Source organism: Neopelma chrysocephalum, unplaced genomic scaffold (genome assembly GCF_003984885.1).
Source record: "Neopelma chrysocephalum unplaced genomic scaffold, ASM398488v2 Primary Assembly neopelma1_78, whole genome shotgun sequence".
Taxonomy (NCBI): Eukaryota; Metazoa; Chordata; class Aves; order Passeriformes; family Pipridae; genus Neopelma; species Neopelma chrysocephalum.
Window position 1 is genome coordinate 359,654 of NW_020897739.1, and position 23,994 is coordinate 383,647.

The window sequence follows — 23,994 nt, forward strand, 5'->3', positions numbered from 1 at the left end:
TTGATCCGGGGAATGCTTTGTTTCACATAACTGAAGGTGTCCTCGTGTGGTCAAGCTCTTTTACCCGCTGAGTTCACAGTGAAAGAAAATGATGTGCATCAAATATACCTTTTTGTGTGTGTCTGTGAGGAGTTTTTCATTGTATGGTTCCATAAACACAGGTCTGGAAGCTAACAAATAAAAATTATGCTACAGTGTTACTCTTAGACAGACAAGGAAAAAAAACCTAGTGTTTTGAAAGTGAGACCTACGTTATTTTTTTCAGTTCTAAAAGGACAGTGAGCTAACATCCCTTGTGACTTCCGAGGAATCTATGTATTTAGCTGACTCAAAAATGACTTTTAAAATTGATATGATTTAGAAAAGGTATTTGTAATAGGTTATGAAATGCTTTTAAAAGGTCACCTGGCAGATGCTTAGTGTGGAATGTAGACAATTAATCCAAGACCAGCCGAAGCTCATGAGGGAAGGGGGGCCCTCGGGCAGTGCCCCATACCCTGGTCAGAGGCCCATGGCCTCTTGCTGGGTTTGGTGTTCAGACCTGGCTTTTTGGCTTTTGTCTGTCACATAAGGAGGCTGCTTCTTTATTTCTCCTGCCTCAGGGGTGTTTGGATCTTCTCAGGTGCTTCCTGTAGAAATTCCCTGGCAGTCTGTATCCTTGGGCCACCAGGGAATTCACAGTGATGTGATTGATATACAGGGACATACATCTTGTTCTGTCTTATCCTAGGGCAGGGATGTGTTTTAGCCATCCCAAAACTTTGTGCTTGGGCTGGTTTGATGCTTTAGCTGTGTCAGAAGTGTGGCCAGCAGGTCAGGGCAGGTGATTCTCTCCCTCTGCTCCTCCCTTGTGAGACCCCACCTGGAGCGCTGTGTCCAGCTCTGAGGATCCCAGCACAGGAAGGACATGGACCTGTTGGAGCAGGCACGTGGGAGGGCCATGAAGATGTTCAGGGGGTGGAGCACCTCTGCTATGGAGATGGGTTCAGAGAGTTGGGATTGTTCAGCCTAGAGAAGAGAAGGCTCCGGGGAAACCTTAGAAGCCCCTTCCAGTGTCTACAGGGGCTCCAAGAGACCTGGAGAGGGAATTTGGACAAGAGCATGTAGGGCTAGAGCAAGGGGAAATGGCTTTAAACTGATAAAAGAGTAGGTTTGGACTAGATATTAGGATGAAATTATTCCCTGTGAGGGTTTTGAGGCCCTGGCACAGGTTGCCCAGGGAAGCTGTGGCTGCCCCATCCCTGGAAGTGTCCAAGGCCAGGTTGGATGAGGCTCGGAGCAACCTGGGCTAGTGAGAGGCGTCCCTGCCCATGGCAGGGGGTGGAACTGGATGAGTTTTTAAGGTCCTTTCCATCTCAAGCCAGTCTGTGATTCTATGAAATGTGAATTCATGGCTGCCTTGGCATTACTTGACCAGGAGAGGGGGATCGTTTGCCATCCATTCCCCGGGCACTCCTGCTGGGAAACGCAACGCTGGCAGTGCTTCACTTCCCTCCGTGTTTCCAACAGGAATAAGCGCTGTGCCACAGGAAGCAGCTCTGGCTTGCCTGGATTTTGAAACCTGCCCTTTCGGCGGGTGCAGAGGGGGCACCAGGACGTGTCCCGAGCTGTTCCCTCAGTTTTGCGCTCCTGGCGTTTTCCCTGCCCGCCCGGCGCATCCCCCGCCCCCCGGGAGCTCTCCAGGGTTCTGGGCGCTCTCCAGGGTCCCGAGCACCCGCTGCTGCCCCGGGGGGTCCCCCAAAGGCACCGAGACACCTCTGCCGGGGGTGTCCGGGGAAGCACAAAGCTTGGGATTCACTCTGTAGTAAATTCCTTACGTCCTCTCGCTGTCCTTGCTAAATAAAGCCTCGCTACAGGCACTGTTTGACTGTGCATGTGGAATTCAGCATTCCATAGGGAACAGCGCTACGTCTGGACTGGTTTGGTCAGGCACTGAGACCACTAAGGTTGTTTGGCTGAGGGAAAGGAATCCAAAAGTAAGGAAGCAGTGAAAAGTACCTAGCTTAGAAAAAGGGTTTAATATGTTAATGTGTTTAACGTGGTTGCTAATTTGGGGAGTATCTAAAAATAGTCTGAGACCTCTTTAAGAATCCTTAATATAAAACTTTATCCTCTGTTTTTATGAAGAGTAGCAGACAGGTGTTCTCTTGTTATAAGCAGTGGGAAGATGTGCTTGAAAGACAAAATAAAATACCTCTGCCATAGCTATTCCATGAAGCAAAGCATTATCTAACTCTTTATGTTTTTATTACAACAAACCATAAAAGAGAAAGGAAATGGCATTATTTACTTCATAGCGGGTAAAGTAGACTAATGTGTGCTGATACTTCATGTATTTTAGAAGTTGTGTGGTTAGAATCTTTATTATGATTGGTTATTTTTGATATCCACTACTGTGGCCTAAACATTTAGGCTCTGAGCCTGCTTACAGGTGGGTGGGTGAAATCAAACTGTATCATTAGTCCTGATGGTAGGTCAGTGATAGAAATGCCATTTAGTTACCATATATACATATATAATATATAGTTATATATAGTATATAATATATTTTCATTTATTATATAAATATAAAGGTGCATGACTCGGTCATACTTTTCTTCCTCTGTACTTTGCGAACTGAAACAAACCGTGAAAAGCAATTTATTTTGTGGGTCATGTTTAATTTTAAAGGATTCATTTTTTTGGGGTCACAGGCTGTTACATATGCAAATCCCCATAAAATAACATTTGTATAAGTGGCGATTGCTCGAGCCTTTGTTTTGATCACTGTGGACTTGTAAACTGGGAGTTCAAGGTAGCTCAGGCCCATTCAAATGTGAACCCGTGTGACCCGGTGCCACACTGAAGCGCGGGGACACTTTTCCACGTAACAGGGATGCTTAAGCAGAGCTGATTATGTGCAGCATCTAGGCTGCAACTGAAAGGATTTAAAGTGGATGAGATCTGGGTCACGCTGGTTTACAGCTTCCAACGCGGTGGCAAACAAGGCAGTTTTCCTGTTGTAAGCTCGTGCTGCCCAGGCATAGTTATTTTCCACATTATTATAATTTGTAAAGTTATTTTTATTTACATCACCCCATTGGCTTTGGGAGAACAGAATTCTGTTCGCAGATCAACAGATGTTCCTGTTAAATGGGTTACACACCGTACAATGCTGTAGTCCAGCCACGTGAGGGTAACAGGATCCTTTCTGAGTGGAATGAACTCTTACAGCACGTAGGTCAGCGGGGTTAGAATGAAGAGCCCTCCTTCTGACTCCCCAGGCAGCTCATTGGCAAGGCTCCCCTGGTTTTTGGGAAGACAAGGAATAGGACTTTTAAATTGCAAGTGGTGGGATGGATCTGTCAGGGACACGAGTGGAATGTGTGGCAGTGCCTTTCAGGGTATAATTTGCTTTTTGTGAATTTTCCCTGATAATTACCCTTAAGCTGGAAACATGCCCTGTCTCAGGATTAGAGAAGGAGCCAGGATTAGAGAAGGAGTGTTCCCTCAGGCTGTTGGACCACTTGGCCATGACACCAGATGGTAGCTGGGGAGCAGCAGGGCGAGTGCAGACCCCAACAAACTCCCCTGCTCTTGGCTGTGGGTGATCTTCCCTGGGTTGTCAGCAAAGCAGAGACAAACTGCACCTTCAGAAGGTGGGACCCTGCCCCTCTTCAGCAGATCCAGGAGGTTTAAGTGCAGGGATGAGGGAGTGCGAGGAGGGAGCCTGAGGAACACTGTGCACCTTGGGAGTCGGACCTGGCAGGTCTGCAGCACCTTCAGGATGATCCCTGGGCTCCTCCTTTGCTTTAACAACTTCACGAGATCAGAATACAATAATCAAAGATGAAAGCAGGCAGGGCAGGAAGGAAGATGAGAAGGCACATTTCACTGGTGAATTAAAAGATCAAGGTCCTGTTCTGAAGTTCATTGAAATCAATAAAATGTCTGCTGCTGCCCTCAGTGAGCTATTGGGAGAGGCCCTGTTTGACTGAGTTAAAATACAATGTGACGTCAATATTTTCAATCGATGTGAAAACTACTATAAGTGGAGCGATACTGGGAGTTAATGCAACTTTAGCAGGCTTTGGGAAAACCACAGGATGGGCACTCTTGCCAGAAATAATCTATCTCTAGTTTATTTAGGGTTCTGATGAAACAAATATGCTTCTTGAATTGCCAACTTAGATGTCTTTACCTCCTAATTGGGGTATTTCTTTGAACCAAAGGCATCAGTGTCTGAAGGGCCTTTCTACACCCTGTTCTTGCTGTTCAGAAAGGGAAATGCCTGGCACAGAGTCCCAGCTGTCTGAAGTGACCAGAAGCTGGGAGAGTACTTGAAATTATCAGCCATGTTCATCCTTTTCTACACTTTGCTAAATATCTGATTTTTGGCCACTGCTGAAGCCAGAAGACTTTGGTCTCATCCCACAGTGATTGCTCTTATGTTCCTAGGAACGTATTATCTCACTTTCTTCACCCATATTATAGAAAAATTAATTTTATAAGAGCAGACTAATATTTTCAGTAAGTCTCCCAAGAATGAAGGTAGCTAAGCAGTATCTTTTTTGTTCCCCCCCAGGTAATTATTAATTGCATTTAAAGTTTGTCAGTGTTGAACTGAGTATGTTTGAGACAGAAACCTGCTGTGCAAGGGAGGGTGTGGTATTGCAAGTATTACTGCATCTGCAGTATGTTTTTAGTGCTGACCACTGAAGTGTCGGTGCTGTGATTTATATCCAGGTGGTTTTAACAGAAAAGAAAGGAAAGATGTTGAGACTGGTCTGATTTAGGTCTATGTGTCCCTCAACTTGCCCTTTTTCACTTCTTGTTTTGTATTGCTGCTGTTCAGTTGGTAAAACAGATACAGTCAAGGTACAGAAAAAAGCCAGAACACAGTTTTATGTGGGAAATATAAAATGAAACCTACCCAGTATTGGGGGTGTGATTGGTAACTCACTTCCAGGGTTATTGTACCTCTAGAATTAGGACAATTGCTACTGTGTGTGCCTGATAAATAAGAGTATGGATTAAACAATGAGCGAGACAGGAGACAATTTGTAACCATAGCCTATGCTTCCATTGTTGGCTTTGTGCTTTTACATTCTGAAAGGATTATTTTGCTGCTTTTCTAGGAATATGCAATTCTGTAGATGCTGAAATGGCTGAATATGCTAATATGCACAATCCAACTGAATAATTTTAAATAGTTGAATTAAGTACATTTTTACCCTCCCAGCAAGGAGGTAAATTTTAAACCAGTGTACAGTTTATAGGGACAGAGATGGTGGTTGTATATTTGTGAACTACCTGGTGGATGCACCTGTTGGGTATCACATACCAGTATGGCTGTGGGTCACTTTGGAGGAGCCTAACTCACAGAATTGTGATCTGCCTTGTCCAGAAGGGTTTTCTACAACACCTGGCAAAAAGTTGACTTCCCCAGAGAAAAACTGTTGCCTGGGACAACCCCTTTCTCCTTTTTATCTGTTTGAAATCACTTTTGATTTCCAGACTGTTTCCTGAATGTGCTAGAGCTTAGAACTGGCAAGAACAGTCTCCCTTCTGGCTTCAAAGCATGAGAGGCTTTTCCCACTCCATCACCGCCTCCCTCTTTTTTTTTTTTTTTTTTTTTTTTTGTACCTTTAGGAAGAGATTTGAGTCGTACTTCCTTGGTGTGGCTTCTAGCCTTGGTTCTAACTTTGTTTTTGCACTGCCCACGTGATTGATGTGGAGAGAGGCTCATCTTTGTGAGGCGGACCCCTGTTAGTGGATGTGCTTCAGGGGAGATAATCACTTGTTTACATCCTCTCCTCTTGTACTCAGTTACTCTTGGTTCTCACCCACTGGGTTTTTACGGACTGAAAACGGTGATTTGCTCGGCAAATCATGCCTGTCCACCTGAAAGCTGGCAGGTAGAGCCCAGTGCTGATGAGAGCTGTGGCTGTTTGTAGCACTGCAGTGCAGGAGTTCATTGTCTCAGCTACCGGGGCAGGTTGGAGAGCAAAACCTGGAGGTTGGAGTCTTACAAGCTTCATTCTCCCAAGTGGGAATTTGTTGAATCTCACGAGTTCTCTACTTCTACATTCAGAGCTAGTGATGACACATGCTTTTCAGAGAAAACCCACCCTTTTTCTGGATCTGTGTTCTTCTTGTGTTATTGTGCATCTGCCCACTCTCCCACTCCCCTCCCACACACCGTTTGTGGCAGCGTTGCTGGATATTCTGCTTTTCTGAGGTACCAGCTCCACAATACATTTTCTATGTTTAGGGGGAAATTGCTCAGGCTCCATTTTTGCTTGAAAATGTAATTTTCAGACTGATATGTGCAGAAGGATTTCTCTTTGTTAAGATCTAAATGCGCAATGCGATGACAAGCCCTCTTCTACTTTTTTTAGGAAAATCTGTCTTAAAACAGAACACTTCTTTCCTGCAGGGACATAAGCTGTGTCAAACATTGATACACACTCCATGTTCTTTCCAAAATAACCTATTGAAAGTCACTTATTTTTTTGCCACACAATGGTGAAATATTTTTATGTCTCTTTGAGGTTAGGGAGAAAATGTTTAGGGGATGTAATAGTGAACTCACAGAGCTGACCTGGAGTTCTTCTTTACCAGTAATCTTATAAAGAATATTTGCTATTTCATTTTGTCTTACTTGGCACCAGTTGTTCAATTGCAGTGTCTGATGTTTTTTCTCTGGTGTAACCTGGGTTACGAAGTGCATCAAGTCCTTTTTTAACTTTTAAGTGAGTTTTCTGAAAGAGTAACTATTTCATACTGAGCTGATGAACCTGCACATATGAGTCATGAGAAGATAAAATAGTTTAATAATCATGACTGCTATCAGCCCTCCTGTGTATCAAACCTTACTATGTGCATCTTGTATCAGGATTTAAGCATTTAGTGGCTTAAGGACACCTTGAACTGTGATTTAGGGAAATCCCAAGGCAAGGATTTTTAAGTGTGGTGACCTGGAAGTTGGTCTTATTTTCATATTTCCTGTTTAAGATCCCACCAAAAGGTTGGGAAGGTATCAGGAAGGTTGAGTTGTAGACTACCAGCTGTTCATTTCTGGTTTGCAACATTAAGAGGCATGCCACAGTCCTTAAAGATTCCAGTTTTCCCCTTTATTTTATCCCTGTAGCTGCCTCCACCTGTCTCACTTTGCTGGTGGCTGTTGCTGCAGCTCCTGCTTCTGTTTCAGCCATTAGCTCTGTGTAGCCCAGTTTCTCACAAATGGGAACAACTGGGAGAAAACCAGCCTGGACGTACGGAGGAGCCAGAAAAAGCTTGGCTGGCACTCCCTGCCCTGCTTCTTCCCATGCCTCCTTCCAGTAGAGAAATGTATTTTTGATTCAGTGCACAAGGCACAGGTCACTGGCACAAACACAAAATAGATCCCTCTTTTAAAGATGCTTTTATAGTGCTTGGTAGTTTCCACAGATATTCCCTTGTGAAAACGTGGTCTGTGAGATTCTCAAAGTGAAACCTTGTAGTACCAACAGAAGTCATCAATGAGGATTAGTTCCATGGTGATAATAAAAGGGCCTGGTCCATGTGAACTGAAACCAAGTTCTGTGGGTACCCCAGTAACATGAGGTGGGGATTAGGGCTGCTCCATGAGCTGCTGTCACATGAAGGGCTCACAGGACGTGTGTCACTGGTGTGGAGGTGCTGTGTTACAGAGAAATCCATGGTGCCTTTCTTTAGGGGCCATCAGTAAAATTCAACCTGAAGTCAAGGGATATACTGCAGAGGGAAACCTGGCTAAGGGAGTTGTGTCTTTGGTGGGTTTTTGTGCTGCTGTCAGTGAGCTCCCATGTCCCTGTGTCTCTGGGGTGGCCAAGCCAGGGATGCAAACAGCTCTGAGTGTGGCAGCCCATCCCTCTCCCTCAGGACCTGCCTGGAAGAGGCCGGAGCAGTGGTGTTGGAGGGAGCTGGAGTGTGATCAGCTGTCTGCCAGTGACTAATGCAAAGGCTCTTTTTATCTACCCACATCCTATTTTGGTGAATAAATGCTTGATGCTAATAGTGATAACAGTTACCCTGGGAGGAGGGAGTAGAACTTTGATGTGCTGCTTCAGCAGGGGGATAAGCAATGAGGGAATGACACGGACCCGTCTGTCTCTGCTGTTAACGCTAGAAATCAGTGTCCCAAACCCAAATGTTACTTGGGAGGGGGGGAGGAGACTAAGTAACAACATCTTGTTGCTGTCTCTGTCGGTCTACGGCTGTAGTTGTTCTCCATCCTCAGCGCGGCTTTTTGGGTGGAATAATAACGAGCAGCGCCCTCGGTGGTTTTATTTTCCCCTCGGTGGAGCTGAGCGGAGCGGGGCAGGCCGAGCCCGGATGACGGCGGTGCTTCCCCCTCCTCGCCGCTGAATGCAGCTCTCCTGATGCGGCCTCACGTGGCTGCGGGGAGGCACAAGGAGCGCTTGCTTGAGCGCTGCCAGCCCCTTCCCGGGCGGCTCTCCGCGCTGCCTGCAGGTGAGCAGCCCGAGCCTGGCCTCTCCCAGCCCTCCCGCAGCATCCTCCCGCCTTCCCATCCACCGGCTCGGCGGACAAGGGAGATCGTGAGCAGCGCAAGGGCGCTCGCCGGGCTCCGGCACAGGCGGTGGCGGCGGCAGCAAGTCCCTAAGTCAGACTGCACCATTTTCTTCTCACCCTGCGTAAAGGCGATGTGAGAAGCTGACGGGAGCTGCCCCCTCCCCCAGCTGCCGGTGATGCTGAAGCGGAGCCTTCCTCCCAGCCAGAAGACGCAGCCTCTCTCCGGAGGAATCCCGAAAGACCTTCCCACTTCGCTGATGTGTGTTTGAAGGCCGGTTTTTTCGTTTCCTTTTCCTTTTTTTTTTTTTTTTCATTTTAATCCATCCTCCCCGGCTGAGCCTGAATCCCGCCTTCTCCTGCAGCCGCAGCCACGCCGAAGGGCTTTCAGGCTGCTAGGAGGCAATTCCAGCTGCTCCCTGCCCGTGTGTGTCTGTGGCTGCGGGCACTTTAGCACGTCTTGTGTGTGGACGTGGCTCCCTTGCTCCCGAGCCATGGGTGCTGCAGAGGCTGGAGCGGAGCCTTGACCTTTCCTGGGGTGCCGGAGGAGGAAGAGTGGATTACGCCGTGAACTTCTGGCTCGCAGCCAGTGCCCTTGTGGGGAAAAAAAATATAAATCACCTGGATATCTGCGCGTGGTGGGAACGGCTTCCTTGGAGCTGGGCTTTGCCTCGCCAAAATGGCTCACGCAGCCGCTTCCATTAAAAAAGTTCGAGAGTCTGAACTCGAAGAGAGGGAGAGAAACCTTGAGAAGGAAAGGAAAAGGCAGCGGAAAATCTCTAGGGCTGATCGGAAGCGCAAGGTATGAGGGGGAATCCAGCCCCCTTCTCCTTTTCTCCCCCGCCCTTCTTCCCTCTCTGCAGCACTTCACAGGTGTTCATTGCCATGTGCAATGCTCTGCCCTTCATTTTCCGAACCTTTCCCATCACGTTTTCCCTTTTGCATCCCTTCCCATCCCTTTGGAGCCCCCGCTGTGGACTCAGCCCATCTGCAGTGAGATTAAAGTGCTGCCAGCCATGGCAGCCCAGAGCCACCCAGGAATCCTGCCCAGAAAGATGGCACGCCAGCATTGCCGCCTTCCCTGCATCCCCCGAAGAGCTGGAGCTGCCTGCCATCCTTCCCAGCCAGGTGTTCCAAGCCTCCAGCTGATCTGAAGGAGTTGTCAGGGAGGGAGGGAGGTGGCTGTGCTTGTGTTCTGCAGCGTGAAGGTGCATTTCTCTACTTCCCGACAGCATTTCCCCCCATTTCCCACGTTCAGTTCCCCTTCCCACGTCCCCAGCAGTGCTCGAGGTTTCGTGTAGGACCTGTCTTGGGGTGCTGGGTGCCTCAGCCGAGCCGTGATGCAGTTTTTGGGTGTCACTGGGGGATTCTGGGCTGGTGATTCAGTGTATTTACTCTGCACACTGCAGGTGCATTGTCGGGGTAGGGCCTGGCACACAGGTCTGCAATCTGTCGGGTTGGCAGTCTCTGATTCTCTTAAGGCATCTCTGTTTACGTGGTTCAGATTTTGGCGAGATTTCTCCTGATTTCTAATTAACTGTTGTTTTCCTTCTGTGTTAAGAACAGGGACTGACAACTCCCGTTGCCACAGGGTAAAAAAATTACGAAGAATAAAAAAATCAATAGAGGTGATTTGTTTGCCAGATTATATATAGTTTCAAGGACACAAAAATTATGAAATAGTGGAGAAAATATTAAAACCTGAAGGTTCTGTGAAGCTTAGCTTTAGGACTGTGTTACACTGGGAGTGCCTGTGTTAATGCCTCCTCATTGCTGTTTCTTTCCTCCCATCTCTGGAATCTCTAGCTTGTCACATGCATTAACTCATTCCCTGACACCATGTTTGTATCCATTCTTTATAAATTTCTCTGGAAGGAATAATATCAGAAGACATAATCTGTCCTTTTTTTTCATTTTTCCCCTTTTGTGCTATGTTGCGTGCAATCACAGATCTCTGTGAAAAGAAAAACACAGAATCCAGCCATGTAACATTTGAATTTACAGATCCTTTTGGCAGATCTCTAGGATTCAGAAGCCATCTGCTCCCTTGGCATACCTGGAAATTTTGAATTCATTTTCCATTCAGTCTTGTGGATTTTTATATTCTGAACTGCAGGGCTTCAATAAAATGACTGAGGTCGTTTGATGCCTTTGAGATCTTTGGGTGTGATCTCCGTGACTTTCCAAAGGCTCACTTTGCAGAGTTCATTAAGTCACATCCCAATTCTCTTCATCAAAACAGGAATGTCATTTCCAATGTATGCAGTGCCTGGATCCTGGGCAGAGCTGCTTGGGGCAGATTGTGATTACTCTCCTAATCCCTTAAATGGGACACTGCAGCATAAGGTAGTTTTTGTGATTACATTTTTGATTGTGGAATCCTCTGCAAAACAACCTTTTTTTTTTTTTTTAAAAAAAAGATGTATTTCATGTGTGGGTGTCCTTGCTGGAAGGGCTTTTTCCATGTTTGCCCAGCACCCGCCTCAGTTACTTCATCATCCTGTGTGTTGTTTTTCCTGATTTTTCACAAATCCTATTTTGGCAACGTGTTTGATTCAAATACCTTTTTGACTACTTTAATTAAAGCTGGGTAGAATTAATACTGCCCCTTCTGCTCTCTCTTCTCCCAGAGAGCTGCAAGCAGGCAGGCTCAGGCCGAATCCGTGTTAGTTATCATGTGTGGTGATGCAGGCTCCTAATCAGATTTTCAGATCCAGGGATCTCCAGTGGTTGTTGCTTAGAAAACATGGAGAACACTTCGGCCTTGGGCACGTTTCTCCCTTTTTAATATTCATCCTCTGCTCCTGGCTCCCTTCTACTGCGGCTGCACCTCGCTGTTACATAAACAAGTGCCTGGCTGCACCCTAAACTTGCCTTCTCGTGGTTGGGGGTGGGTCAGGCTGGGCTTTTCCCTCTTGCTCCTGCTGCAGGAGACGCACAGCGGCACAGGGATGAGTTTGTGTCTCTGTGCATACGTGCTCCTGCTGTGCCTAGCTGGATATGTGTACACACCCATCATATACGCAGAATAACCCAAATATACAATAGGTGTTGTATATATAATAGAATGGTTTTATTTAGTCAGCAATTTAAGTGAGGTTTGTACCACTGAGATATATATATATTTATAAATATGTCATTCAAGTTCCTTAAAAACAATACATTGTTCTACTGTGAAATGGAATTATCTTCTAGTAGGTGCAGAGCCCTCCCAGCTTTTGTTGGCTTCCTTGGAAAACAGAGGCTGGGAACAAGTTATGGGTGCAGGTCCATGAGGGGCAAAATGCAAGTGGATATTTTTTTGGTTGCTCTCAGCACTTCAGCTCTTTCTGCATAGGGGGAATATGGTCCCGGCTTTGTGACTTATTTGAAAGCTCTTGCATTGCAGTGAGTGGATTTTCAGTGCAATGGAGATCCATTTTGTTTGGAGAAGGATAGTGAGAGTGGGAATATGTCAGGTGTGGTAGACCGTCTTTCCAAACCCTCGTTTGGATACGTACCATGTTACCCCTACGTGCCGTGTGCACGGAGCGCTCCTTTGGCCTTGGGATGGAAACTTGTTCCCTGTCCCTGGAACATCCTGATTATGCAAAAGAGGATAATGAAGGGCCATGGCTTTATCTTTTCCACTCTGCCAGGATGTTTGGCATCTATTGCTACCATCCCGTGCTTCTCCGAGCTCCTGGGAATGCTGCAGGATGTGGGCTCTTTGTGGCTCTGCCTCTTCTCCTGAGTGTTTTGCTTCGTGATGTTTTGCAGTGTGATCATCACCTGTCTTGGCAGCAGCACCACAAACGGTGGCTGCAGCTTCTGTGCTGCTTGGGGAGGACCAGAATGTTCCTAAATGTCATCACGTCTGCTGCCTGACGTAGCTCCGGGCCGGAACAGCTCCCTGGCCATCGCAGGGCTGGGAACAGGCCTGGCACTGGCAGCAATCTTGCTCAGATGATCTCTTTTTACCCTCCTTAGTAGTTCTTTAAAGATGAGCAGAATTATTCCACACCCAAAACCTGGGAAAAGGAATCTGCATGCTGAAGACCTTATCCTTTGTTCTTCTTGAGGTTGACTCGGTTGGTTTTAAAAACCGGTTGAGAAAAGGCAACTCTGCTCACCTTGCATCCAAGGGGAAATTTTCCCTTTCCTGCAGGGAATCTTTTCTTGCAATGTGGATGCAAACATATGTATGCAAACAAAAAAGCCAGCCAACCATCTGAATAGTTGTGTGGATACCTGAATGTACCCATTAAAAGCTAGGTACTAAGAGAGGAGTTGAGCAGTTTAAGTGTGTAAATTTTAGCGAAATTCAGGCGTGATTAATCCCATTAAACCTAAATGTAAGGCCCAGCTCCATGTGCCTCTTTTATGTCTTTTGAGAGAACTGACTGTGGCTCATCCTTTGGGGAGTGAGGAGAGGGGAGCTGGTGTGATTGTGCCATGGTCACTCACTGAGTCAGCAGCAAAGCTGGAATTACAGCCTGGGAATCCAGCTGCCTTGCCCCTGGCTCTGTGTAACACACACTTGCTTTTCCCTGTCTAAAGTAGTTTTCAAAGCAGACAGAGAGCCTCCTGTCTCTGCATATGACAAGTGTTGGAAAGACTTTTAGAAAACCCAAATAAAATAAAATCCCAAAGTAAAAAAAGCTGTTACAAAAATGGATTTTGCTGCCAAAGAAAACTAACTTTTCCGTGTTACAACTGTGGTAAACTGATGGCTGTTACCTTTTACCACCAGTAATGAGAAAAGAGCTTGAGCTCTGCTCTCTTACTAGCAGTTAAGTGGGTTATTGATTTAGTATTTTAAAAAAGTTTGGAAAGGGCCAGAGTTCAGTGAGGAAGGAGAGGGATTAATGATTTTGGGCACGCTGGAAAAAGGCATCCCAAGGAGGAGGAAGTCATGTGGAGCCGCAGTTCTTTGCTCTTGGTCCCTCCTGTGTTGGTTCATGGATACCCAACTATCTCACCTGGTGTGAACCTGCTGAAGGATCATCCTGGAGTTTATATCAGGCTAAGGAAGGCAGAGCAAGTCTCTCACTATTTGACCTGTGTGTATTGGAGCTTTCAAGGTTCATTGCAGCTTTAACCCACTGTTCTTTCTTTAGCACCAAACACGTCTTACCCGCGCAGTGTTGTGTTCTTTGCCTTGGCAAACACCTCTGTGTCTCACTGGAACTTTCAAATTCCACGGAAAAAAAGTCTTTTTGTTGGTTTTTGATGGAGTGTTTGTGTAGGAGGTGCCTATTCCTGGTACCCTTTGAGCGTTTACCTCCCGTATCTCAAACTTATGTTTTCCTTACATAGATGTTTCTGGGCATGAAAATAATATCCCACTGTTTGCTTCCTTGTAAAATGGAGCTTCTTTAGGTGACGTTGCGTTTCAGAACAGACTGGGACTTGCTGCTGCATTTTATCAATGTCATATTTGAGGGGTGATGTGCAAGGGAACAAATACAAGGGGAACGAAACAAGCCAGGGGTTGTAGTAAAGACTAATGATCCCCAATTCCCTCACTTCTGATGGGAAAGGAGCAATTTTCCACTGCAAGTTTAAATTTACTCACCTTTGTGTTGTTGTCTAACCGTATTGTGATTTATGTGTGGTATTTAAGTTTAATGTCCTTGGTAATTTTTGAAAGACAAGATTTATTCGGTCTTAATAAATAATATGAAGACAGTATTTCAAAACACAGATCGTTTTTACCTCAGTGTGTTTTTGGTTTTGAGGGTGAATATGCCTCTTCACAAGTTAAAATTGAATTATTCCATACTGGAATACTGGAGAAAATATTGACAGGGTCTCCCGGCTCCATTGTGTGAGATGCTGCATTCAGGAGGAGGAAAATGTGTTCCTGGAATGCTCAATCCCTTTGCATGGTAAAGCTTGCTTGGTGCAGTCCAGTGTAAAGGTGTACACTTTGAATTTTATGGCTGGATTGACTCATCGTGTGACTGTTTCCACAAAGTTATGAAAGTGTTCAAAACGCCAAAGTTTCCATCTCTCACTCCACCTGTTTCAGTAAAAAGGACTTTAAAAAGAGCAACCAAGGGAGAGATGAAATGTCAGCACCTGCCTATGGTGACTGTCCACCCCTCCTGTCTCTGCAAATTTAACTTGCCAGGAACCATGAATTATTAAAAGACTTGAGAGGGCATTTACCCATTGAAGGAGATTATCCCTGATAAACTTCTGTGGCTTTTGGGATGGCTTTGTTTACCTCCCCCTAAAATGTGTTATGTCCTTTAAATTCATATTTCCTGCACCACTGGAAGAATTATTACGTGATGTTCAGGCAGCTTATGTTAAGCAATTAAAAAAAAAAAGAAGTGATTAATGTAGATGTCAGATGTTCAACTGGGAAGTGTCAAGCTTTTAGGAATCTGGCTTGTGTAGTTTAGTCCCTCAGGCTTTTCCTTTGAACTCCTGGGGAAAGTTTGGCACCTGAACTAACAGTGGCATATGAGCACTGAGAGTTCATAGTTTAATGGTGAAGTCTGGAGCCGTGCCCTGGGGTATATATTTGCCAACATGTAGTGCCTCCAGAGTGTGGGAACATCCAGTGTGTCCCTAAGGGTAGTAGGAGTGTTGCCATTCAGGCAGCACTTCATTCCCTGAGATGGTGCAAAATCCTACAGCTGCCAGTCAAAGTAGGGTTTTCCTACTTTATTGACTCGACTCTCTGCTCACAAAACCTTTTTTGTGTTACTTTTTGAGAATGTAGGTGTTACTGAAAGTTTTTTAAGTAGCAATTCCCGTTCCCTGCATCATTCCCAAGCAATTCCTTTTGTGCAGTCATGGTGGTTCTGGTAGTTTTGTTTGAATGTCTGATGAGCTCTTCTGTACTTAACTTCTTGATGCACGTGCCTGTTAGCAACCTGTTAATAATCCTTTAGCTAAAATCAACATTTTTTTTCCCCTGTTCTGTCCATGGAGCTGTCCAGGTTGGAGTAGATATATTCCCCACTGTTATACAATTCTATACAGTCTTGGAGCATATAATATGAATTACTGAAATCTGACCATTGTAATTAAGTGAATTTTGGCTGGTTCACAGAGTTGGCACCTCACAAGATGCTGAGATGTTGGACTGTTCCAGGGGTTTCTCTTGATAATTTTTTATAAAACTTCCATATATTGTAAATAGATTTGGTGTTTCTAGTTCATAGCTTATAGTTTTTCAGGGTTAGCACTTTATGCTAAGACCTTCCACCCAGGGATCAATATGGATTAATTGGTAGCTGCCCTTCTACAGGCAACTGAAAACAAAGGCTGCAATTAAAAAAAATGGCTGTAATTACCGTCTATTTGTCGAAGCTAATGAAGAATTTAGCATGTTAACCTCTCCAAAATCTTGCAGGTTTATTATCTCCTTGGGGCTTCAGAAAAGAGACTTTTTTAGGGAACTGAGCCAGTGTGTGTTTTAGAGGACGCTTTGGGGAACCCTCCTATTTAAGGTCAGTGTTTTGTCCTCCAGCAAAATCCCATTCTGCTCAAGAGAGAATGAGAATGAACGGAAAGAGAAAGGGGAGGGAAGTAACACTAGATAAAAAAAGTTATGCTGTTTGCATGTGCTCTGAGGCAGGACCAGTGAGACTAATTGTCTGGATCAGTTCAGGAAAAATTCCCAGTGTTTCTTATTTAGAAAATATTAATGTGATGCTGTTGTACATGGCCCAAGGAAGGGTGTGGATTCCTTTTGGCCTGACAGTTTAGCCCTGCCTTCTCTTTATTCCTGTATGTAAAATCCAGCCAGCATTGACAAGCGGCGTTCACCCAAAAATGGGTGTAGTCCTTATTTCCCCAGGCTCGTGGAGAATGATTTCAACCCATAGAACCATAATTACCAGCCTTTCTAGGCTGTTTTAGGCTGAATAATTCAAACTGATTTTAAATTATTTACTGCTCCTGGCCTGTGCTGTGCCAGGATGTCTTAACAGGGACATGTCACCGCTCAAACCCAGTGAAGCTCACAGTGCAACAGGAGACTCGAGCACACAAAAGCTGGTTTGTGCCTCACTGCTCAGGCCTTGATTTACTGGGGACTGGCTGGACCCACTTGAGCCTTCCTGCTCCCCTGCTTCGTTCCTTTTGAAAGGAAGGGAGGAAAGGAACCACATACACCGTGTTGGTGATGGTCTCGCTGCTGGAGCAGGAAGAGGCAGTAATTAAGATTTCCCAGATGGCCCCGTTACGCTAACGGAGAATAGTTGTGCTCAGCAAGTATTTTAGTCCTGTTTTTGCTGATGAGTGTGGTACTGGACATCAGAGCTGCCTGGGGAAAGGAATTGTTGCTGTCACCCTCGTTTCCAGGCCAGGGACACTCAATTCCACTTAGTTAAGTCAGGCGACAGTGTAAGTTCTCTGTTTTAGGCTCTCCGTGGATTTAATATTAACTCTGTTTAAGTCCTGTTGGAATTTGCAGCATTAGGTCCCAACCTGAGTCTGCCATTCCCAAGTTCATAGAATTCCAGAATGGTTTGGGTTGGAAAGGACCTTAAAGATCATCCAGTCCATAGATAGGCAGGGACACCTTCCACTATCCCAGGTTGCTCCAAGCCCCGCCCAACCTGGCCTTGGACGCTTCCAGGGATGGAGCAGCCACAACTTCTTTGGGCATTCTGTGCCAGGGCCTCACCGCCCTCACAGGGAAGACTTTCTTCCCAATATCCCATCTAACCCTGCCTTCTGGCAGTGGGAAGATGTTCCCCCTTGTTATTGAAATAACATTCTTGCACCAAATAAACGAAAACCTCAAAACTTTATGTAACAGCAAAAGAACAACCGGTCATTTTCCAAATGATGCCTATTTCTGTTTGCGTTTCTTGTGGAAAAAATACATTTGGACAGTGTTTTGGTAGAGTGACATGACTTTGCAGGAGGAATGGAGTGAAATTTAAAATGCTGATGTGAGCCTTAAAGTGTCATGCCAAGCTGCTGTATGCAGAGCAGGGCAGCTTTCCCGGGCATGGATTCATTCTGCAGAAGGGCATTTGCTCGAGACAAAAAGTGATTTAGATTTAAAAAAAAAAAAAAGTTATTTTGACTGGTCAGTGGCAACAGCAACTGCTGTATCCCAGCAATATTTTCCTGAAGAAATGCACGGAGACTCCATAGCAACTAGATGAGATCTGTGCTATATTCTCCATGCTGCTGCCGTGTTTTCTGGGGAGAATCCAGCCACCCCCACTGCCCCCACAGCCACGGTGTCTGTGCTGCACAGCCCGACCCTGCTTGGCAGATGGCAGCTGCAGGCGATGGCCACTGCACCAGGGGTGTTTTTAGGACGATGGAAAATCCCCCAAGTTGCATTTTAGCCGCTTTTTTTCTTGATTGTCACAGGGACAGCACAAAGCCTGCAGCGTTGTCTGAAAGGTAGCTAAACCACTCAGCCACTCCCTTGGTAATCACTTATTTACGAACTTCTCCTTTCCTGGGATACAGGCACTAGGAACAGGTGCTTTAATAGAGCTGGTTCCCTCTAGTGGTGCAGGGTATTAGCCTGGTGACTGATGAGGCCCTGGAAAAGCTTTCCCAAACAAGTGAAAGCAGAAATAATTAATGGCTGTGCCCAGAGCCAGCTCTGCATTGCAGCACGAGTTCTCCCAGGCTTAAGGAAGTACGTGCTTGGCTGTCTTCCCTGGATTTCTAAGGAAGCCTAGCACTCAACCTGTTTGGTTGAAGGATTTAGTGATGCTCCCTGCACCTGCAGTGTGGTTCTGCTGATGGAGATGCAGTTTTCCAGCAGGAGGGAAGGTGGGATATGTGGTTCCTTGCAGAAGTGAGGGGCCAGTACAGCCAGTCTGGGGCTCCTGTGTCCCAGTTACATGGAATATTTGTCCCTACAGCATTTAACTGTGGCACAGAGCTCTGACACCAACCTTAGCATGTGTTTGCTCTTGGAAATTCCTTAAAAGAGAGGAATGAAGGAAAGTCTCTGAGGGCAGCTTAGGAGGAACCAAGGTATTGCTGCAGCCAGTGGATATGCAGGTAGTAAAAAAGGTTAATTAACATCAGTTTTCTCTTAATCTCAGTTTAGCCATTTTGTTAGTCATCTGGCTGGACTTAGCAGCACATTATCCTTTATTCTGAGCAATAAACCATCATTATTTTGTAGTCTCTATACAGCTGTAATAATGATTATCAGTCCAGAAGCCTGAAACATAGGAAGGGATATTTGATCCTTTTTTTTAACAAACTTTAATATGCAAAATGAATGTTAGGAAAACAGAAGGCTTGAGAGGAACCAGACTCCTCCTGGAAAAAGTGTTTGAGATGGACAAGGATAATTTAGAGAAAAGGAACTGTAATTAAAGGTTATAAAGGAACACATGGTTTCATAACACTATATATTATAATCTTAACTCATTGAAATCCCTGAAAGATTTGCTAATGATCTCAAGAGATTTAGGATTTTTTTCCAGATGATTTTGGACAGGAGATAATTCACCTCCTATTACATAACCATCTTAGTGCTTTATGTTTTCCAATGTAATTTTTGAACATGTGTCCAGTTCCTGTAATGTAGTTCTGTGAGATTATTTACGGTGGAAAATAATGTCACGCAAATGTACCTTTAGTTCTAAAATGTTCTTTACATAAGTCTTTTATGTTCTGTGACCTGTCGTGTTCAAATCACCATGTTTTTGGCACAGGGAGAGCTTTGGTGTTCTAAACTATTTATAAATGTAATACCTTTCTAAAAATAATGATGAAAATAATTAGAAAAGCAGAAAGAGCTGGAAAATCACAAATGGAATTGGGAGGGAAAACTTGCTGGTACTTTAATCCCCTTAGAGTTTTGTGGGGGTGGGAGACCCCTGTTGTCAGTGGAAAAACTGGATTAGAGAAGGAACAAAAGTCTTCCCTTTCTAAATGCTGTTTTAGGGCTTCAATGGCTTTACCTCAGATATTTGTGCAAGTGTTAAAAAATTTAAGAATATATGTTTTTCTGCTGTGCAAAGACAGTGCAGCATCAGGTGGTGGTCACTGAATATATCCAAGTTTTGCCATGTGTAGGGGTGCAGACCTGGAAGAGACTGCCCAGGGAAGTGGTGGAGAATGGATAAGAATAGGCAAATATTCATTTGATCAAACAGCTGCTGCCCCTGTCCATGGTGTTGATATCCTCTCATAAATAAGCAATAATAAGGAATTTTATTTGTCACTTAGAATGCAGCAGGACTTCTCAGAACTCTGGCACAGGATCCGAGGTCTTTCCCTTAGTATTCACTTGGCAGACTCTTCAAGTATTTTATTGTACAAAATTAATTTGTTTTAGGGTATCGTTGCATAATAGATGTACTTTTACTTGTTTGGGGGGTTTGGCTATCGTTTAGCTTACAAAATTCCTTTTTTCTCTTATTATTTTTACTAGTTCTGAACATAAAATGCACATTGAATTTGGAATTGTAGTCCAACTGGTAAAGACCTGGGATGTGGGGCTTTGTCAGTGGTCTTCAGGACTTCAGGCTGAAATATTTACATCTATTGTTTCACTTTATCAATGTTAAATGATCCTACTACTGATTTATAGGCATTTACATCTCCAGTAAAGAACATACTTTGCTTTGGTTCTGAAATATCATTTGGGTTGAGTTCCTGAAAGTACAAGTTTCACAGGAAAGAGTGAGTGTAGTGCAGTATTCCACAAAATAGGGGGTTGTTTCCAGTGAGATGGGAATCTTACTTCCTCTTCTCTACTTTTTTTTTAATTATTATTTTTAATTTTCTGTAGTACAGGTTAAGGAGCAGTTTAGCAGTAATTTTTCTGTTGATAAGCACTCAAATAAAGAAGTCCAGGGTCAGACTGCTTGTAGGAAGAAGTGCTGCTCTCTGAAAGGAAGGGTAACAGGAGGCAGGTCCAGGTAATTGGGGTCTATTTCTGACCCTATCTGTTACCTAACTGGAAAGATATTAATTTTATGTTCCATGTAATTGAAATTTTATATATCTCGGTCCCAGTTGGTTTTAGGAAGATGCTGTGAGAGAGGAAAGCTGGAAATCCAGTGTTGAGAGAAGGCGAGTGTTGAGAGGGGAGTGGTGGCTTGTGACTTATTTTCCATCATGTCCCTGCCTTGGGGCCAAATTTTGGTTTGTACGAGATTGTTTAGTAAATTTTTCTGTTTCTTGCTGGCAGTAAATCTGTGGATTTATGTATGTTTGGGTTTTTTGCTGGTTTATTTATTTTAATTGACATTAATAGAGTTTACTGACATCTAATTTTGGTTCTGTTGTAATTACGCTTTTCCTAAAATTGCATTTTTGGCTTTTGAGGGGATCTGGTACAAAACTGATATTTCTTTGATTATCTCTTTGTTACATGTTTATTTCTCCTAAGAATGCAAAGTCATCCTTAAAACCTTGGTTATGTTGCCTCGTGTTCAACAACCACAGGTTGTGTGCACCATTAATATTGTGCATTTTGCAGCATCATGAGTTACGAATGGCAGCCGAAGAAAGTTTTTACAGCAGTCTTAGGATTTCCCTGGAAATAAACTTCTCCGTTTCCTCATCTTACCTTTGTGGCTCTCTTTAATTTATAGATGCTGCTGGTTTTAATAGCCCTGAGAGACTACAGTGCACAAACACTCGGCCTTTTGTTAGTTGTTTGTAATCTCCCGATTTCTAATTTATCCATAATTCAGATTTACCACAGAGTGACTTGGATGCAGACTTGGTTAGAGCTGATGTGCTTTTCAGCGTGTTCTTTGGTGCTTCTATGAACTGCATGGAGGTGGTTTGGTTTTTTTCCCTGGGTGGCAAGTCTTAAGCAGCTGATGAATGATGAGAAGAAAGATGTGTTTTCAATCACAGGGGCTCAGAGTCTCTTTAGAACCCTGTGTACGGGTGCAATAATGAAAGTTCAGTCGGTTGCTCAGCAGACTGATTTGTTTTTCATGCTATTCTGGCCCTTGTTTGGATGATTTATGTGACTATAAGGCACAAATTGCTTGCTTACAGAAACAAAAATTCTTGATTGTGCTCCGTTAGAACCCTTTTGATGGCAGAGAATTGCTTTTGGAAGATTGTCATCTTTTATTTATCATCTACTGCAACTCCTTCAGTGTGGGGAAAGACACAGTATTAGACAGGAGTGATACAAACCCAAGCTTTCAGGTGCTGTTTGCTGACATGTGATGAATCCAGCACATAACTTTGCCTTTCATGACTCACTCTTCCTTCAAAGATTGGGAAGATAAACCCTTTGGAGCTCGAAAAAAGGGTGGCTCTTGATCTGCACCTCGTTAAAACCAGAGACTCGGAGTCAGTAATGCTGGATTCGGGTTTGTTTTTTTCAAGCAGCTGTTGGTGCCATTAGTTGAACATATAAAACACGAGCTGTAATATTACAGACTAGAAAAATTACAGCTTTGTGGTTGTAGTTCAGCTAAGTGTAAGTGCACTTTGCCCAGCCAGGTTGTTTTAAACAATCAATACAGGTATATTGGGTGTGTGTTTGCATCTACACTGCACTGACTCATGTTGGTATGTGAATTGGGGGGATTGGGTTTAGTTGCCTTTCAGTGCCACTAATCTTCTCTTTACGATTCTAGTTTATAGCCATAAAGAGCAATTTACTAAAACAAACAGCTTAATGTTCAAGATAAAAGTATTTTCTTATGCAGATTAATAGTAACTCTTGTTTCTAAGAGTTGTCTTTAATGGGCCCTGAGGTAACAGGGTACAAAATAAAATAGAAACTGAGTAATGTACCTGTAATGTCCCATTTGGGATTATTTACTATTAATGATGACGAGTCTCCCCCTTTCCCTTGGAAGTAACTGCTGTTCAGACAAGAGGATGTTTCTCTACCCAGCAGTTGTGTTCACAAACAACACCTTTACACAGGCACCATTTCGGGATGTCTCGAATACCAAAACAAAATACACTTTCTTAAAGCATTTTAACAGTCAGATCTTTTTCCCGGTCGCACAAAAGGCCTGATAAGACCATAAAACTTTCAATTAGCAGCCGTGACATTTTGCATGTGTTAAGCTCTAAGCAGGTTTCATCCTCCTGCCTCGGACAGTGCTCGGAGGGGAAGATGCTTTAGTTACAGACCGTTTTTCTCTTTGAAGTTTCAGTGAAAGAATATTCAAAGCTCGTGATAAGGTAACTTTTTAGGAAGAAAAAAATAAATCTGTTTTAAAACAGTGCTGTTTGTTTTCAGGATAAAGCCATGAAGGAAATCTTTCAGAACCTGCAATGTGGGTTTCAGATCTAAGATTTTGTGCTGTTTATCATACAGGGAGAACTTGAAGTATTTCTACTTTCTGTTCCTTGTATGAGTTTATGAGCAAAATATTCAATTTCAGAAGTAAACAGTTCTCCTTCTCTGTTGCATCTTGCTGTTTTGCTGTATTTTATTATAATTGATTGACCTCTTGATTCCCATCACCAGCATTGCAGATATTCCTGCTGCCTGTACAAAAAGTAAGAGGACAATTGACTTTTAGATAGGAAAACATTTAGACTTGAATAAATATTGGGTATTAGCCTCAGTAAAGTCAATTTTGGTGAATGTCACTGAATGGGAAGTTCTTTTGCACAGGAAGAATTATGAATTTAACTTTATCTTTCATTCCTCATTGAATTAATTGATTCTTTTAAACTGCAGGAAAGCAAAAGATGCAACATGTGGAAAACTTTATTGTGGATATTGTGTCTCTATATATGAGGCATACTGTCTTTTATATGTTATATATATGAAATATATATTCCCCCCCCAACTGATTTTATAGGAAAATAGGCAATTTTTGACTTTGAAAGTTCACATTCTACAAGATGGCTTAAGGTAGAATTAGTATCTTGCCTCTGTTAAGGAACAAAAATTAGGGCTAATCAAGGGCCAGAGATTTGGTTTAGATTTAGACTGAGACAAATAGGTACCAATTAGAGCTTGCTTGCCACAGGGGGATATAAAAACATGAAGGTCTCAAAAAATGTTTTACTTCTCTTGAAATAATAATTAAAAAAAAGAGATATTTTGGGCACAAGAAGTGATAATTTATTTATAGCTGTGTTGGCATCAGTGGACCTGAACTGCACCTTAACCCATTACCCTCAGGGTGTTATTAAATACTTTTTCTTCCACTGATGTTTAGTTTTATAATGAGACAGCAATCCCTGTAAGAGTTCCCTCCTGTTATTCGGTGCTGGATGTTAACACGTGCCTTTCATTTCTGATAACAGGAAAAAGAAATGTTGACTGTAATTGGAATGAGGAAGATATGTGATACATAAACTGCTGTGCCTGTGAGGACACCTCTAGGAAAATTGGGATGGTTTTTACCTTCCACTTTATTATCCATGAAACAATCTTCCCCCAGTTCTGCCCCGCCTGTAGCTGCAGTGATTAAACCCTGGGTTCTCCCTTTGCTTGTTCTCATAGTGATTAAAATATATCCAAGGTACCACTTGGATTAAGAGCTGTCCAGAAAGGATTGTTGGGCTTAATGTGCTGAATGG

At 43.8% G+C, this 23,994-nt stretch overlaps 1 protein-coding gene across 22 annotated transcripts in view; it reads left to right on the top strand.

Annotated features, from left to right (window-relative positions):
- ANK2 (ankyrin 2) overlaps positions 1 to 23,994 on the top strand; it is a 176,529-nt gene that overhangs the window by 26,047 nt on the left and 126,488 nt on the right. For 4 of the 22 annotated variants that reach the window (XM_027689841.1, XM_027689849.1, XM_027689838.1 and 1 more), the window contains exon 1: positions 8,561 to 9,334. The exons of 17 other annotated variants lie outside the window; for them this stretch is intronic. In XM_027689841.1, coding sequence (XP_027545642.1) covers positions 9,212 to 9,334 — 123 coding nt within the window. In that variant the 5' untranslated portion in view covers positions 8,561 to 9,211. Of the gene's footprint in view, positions 1 to 8,560; positions 9,335 to 23,994 lie in introns of those variants that run through there. One more of the 22 variants, XM_027689843.1, reaches the window with a different exon arrangement.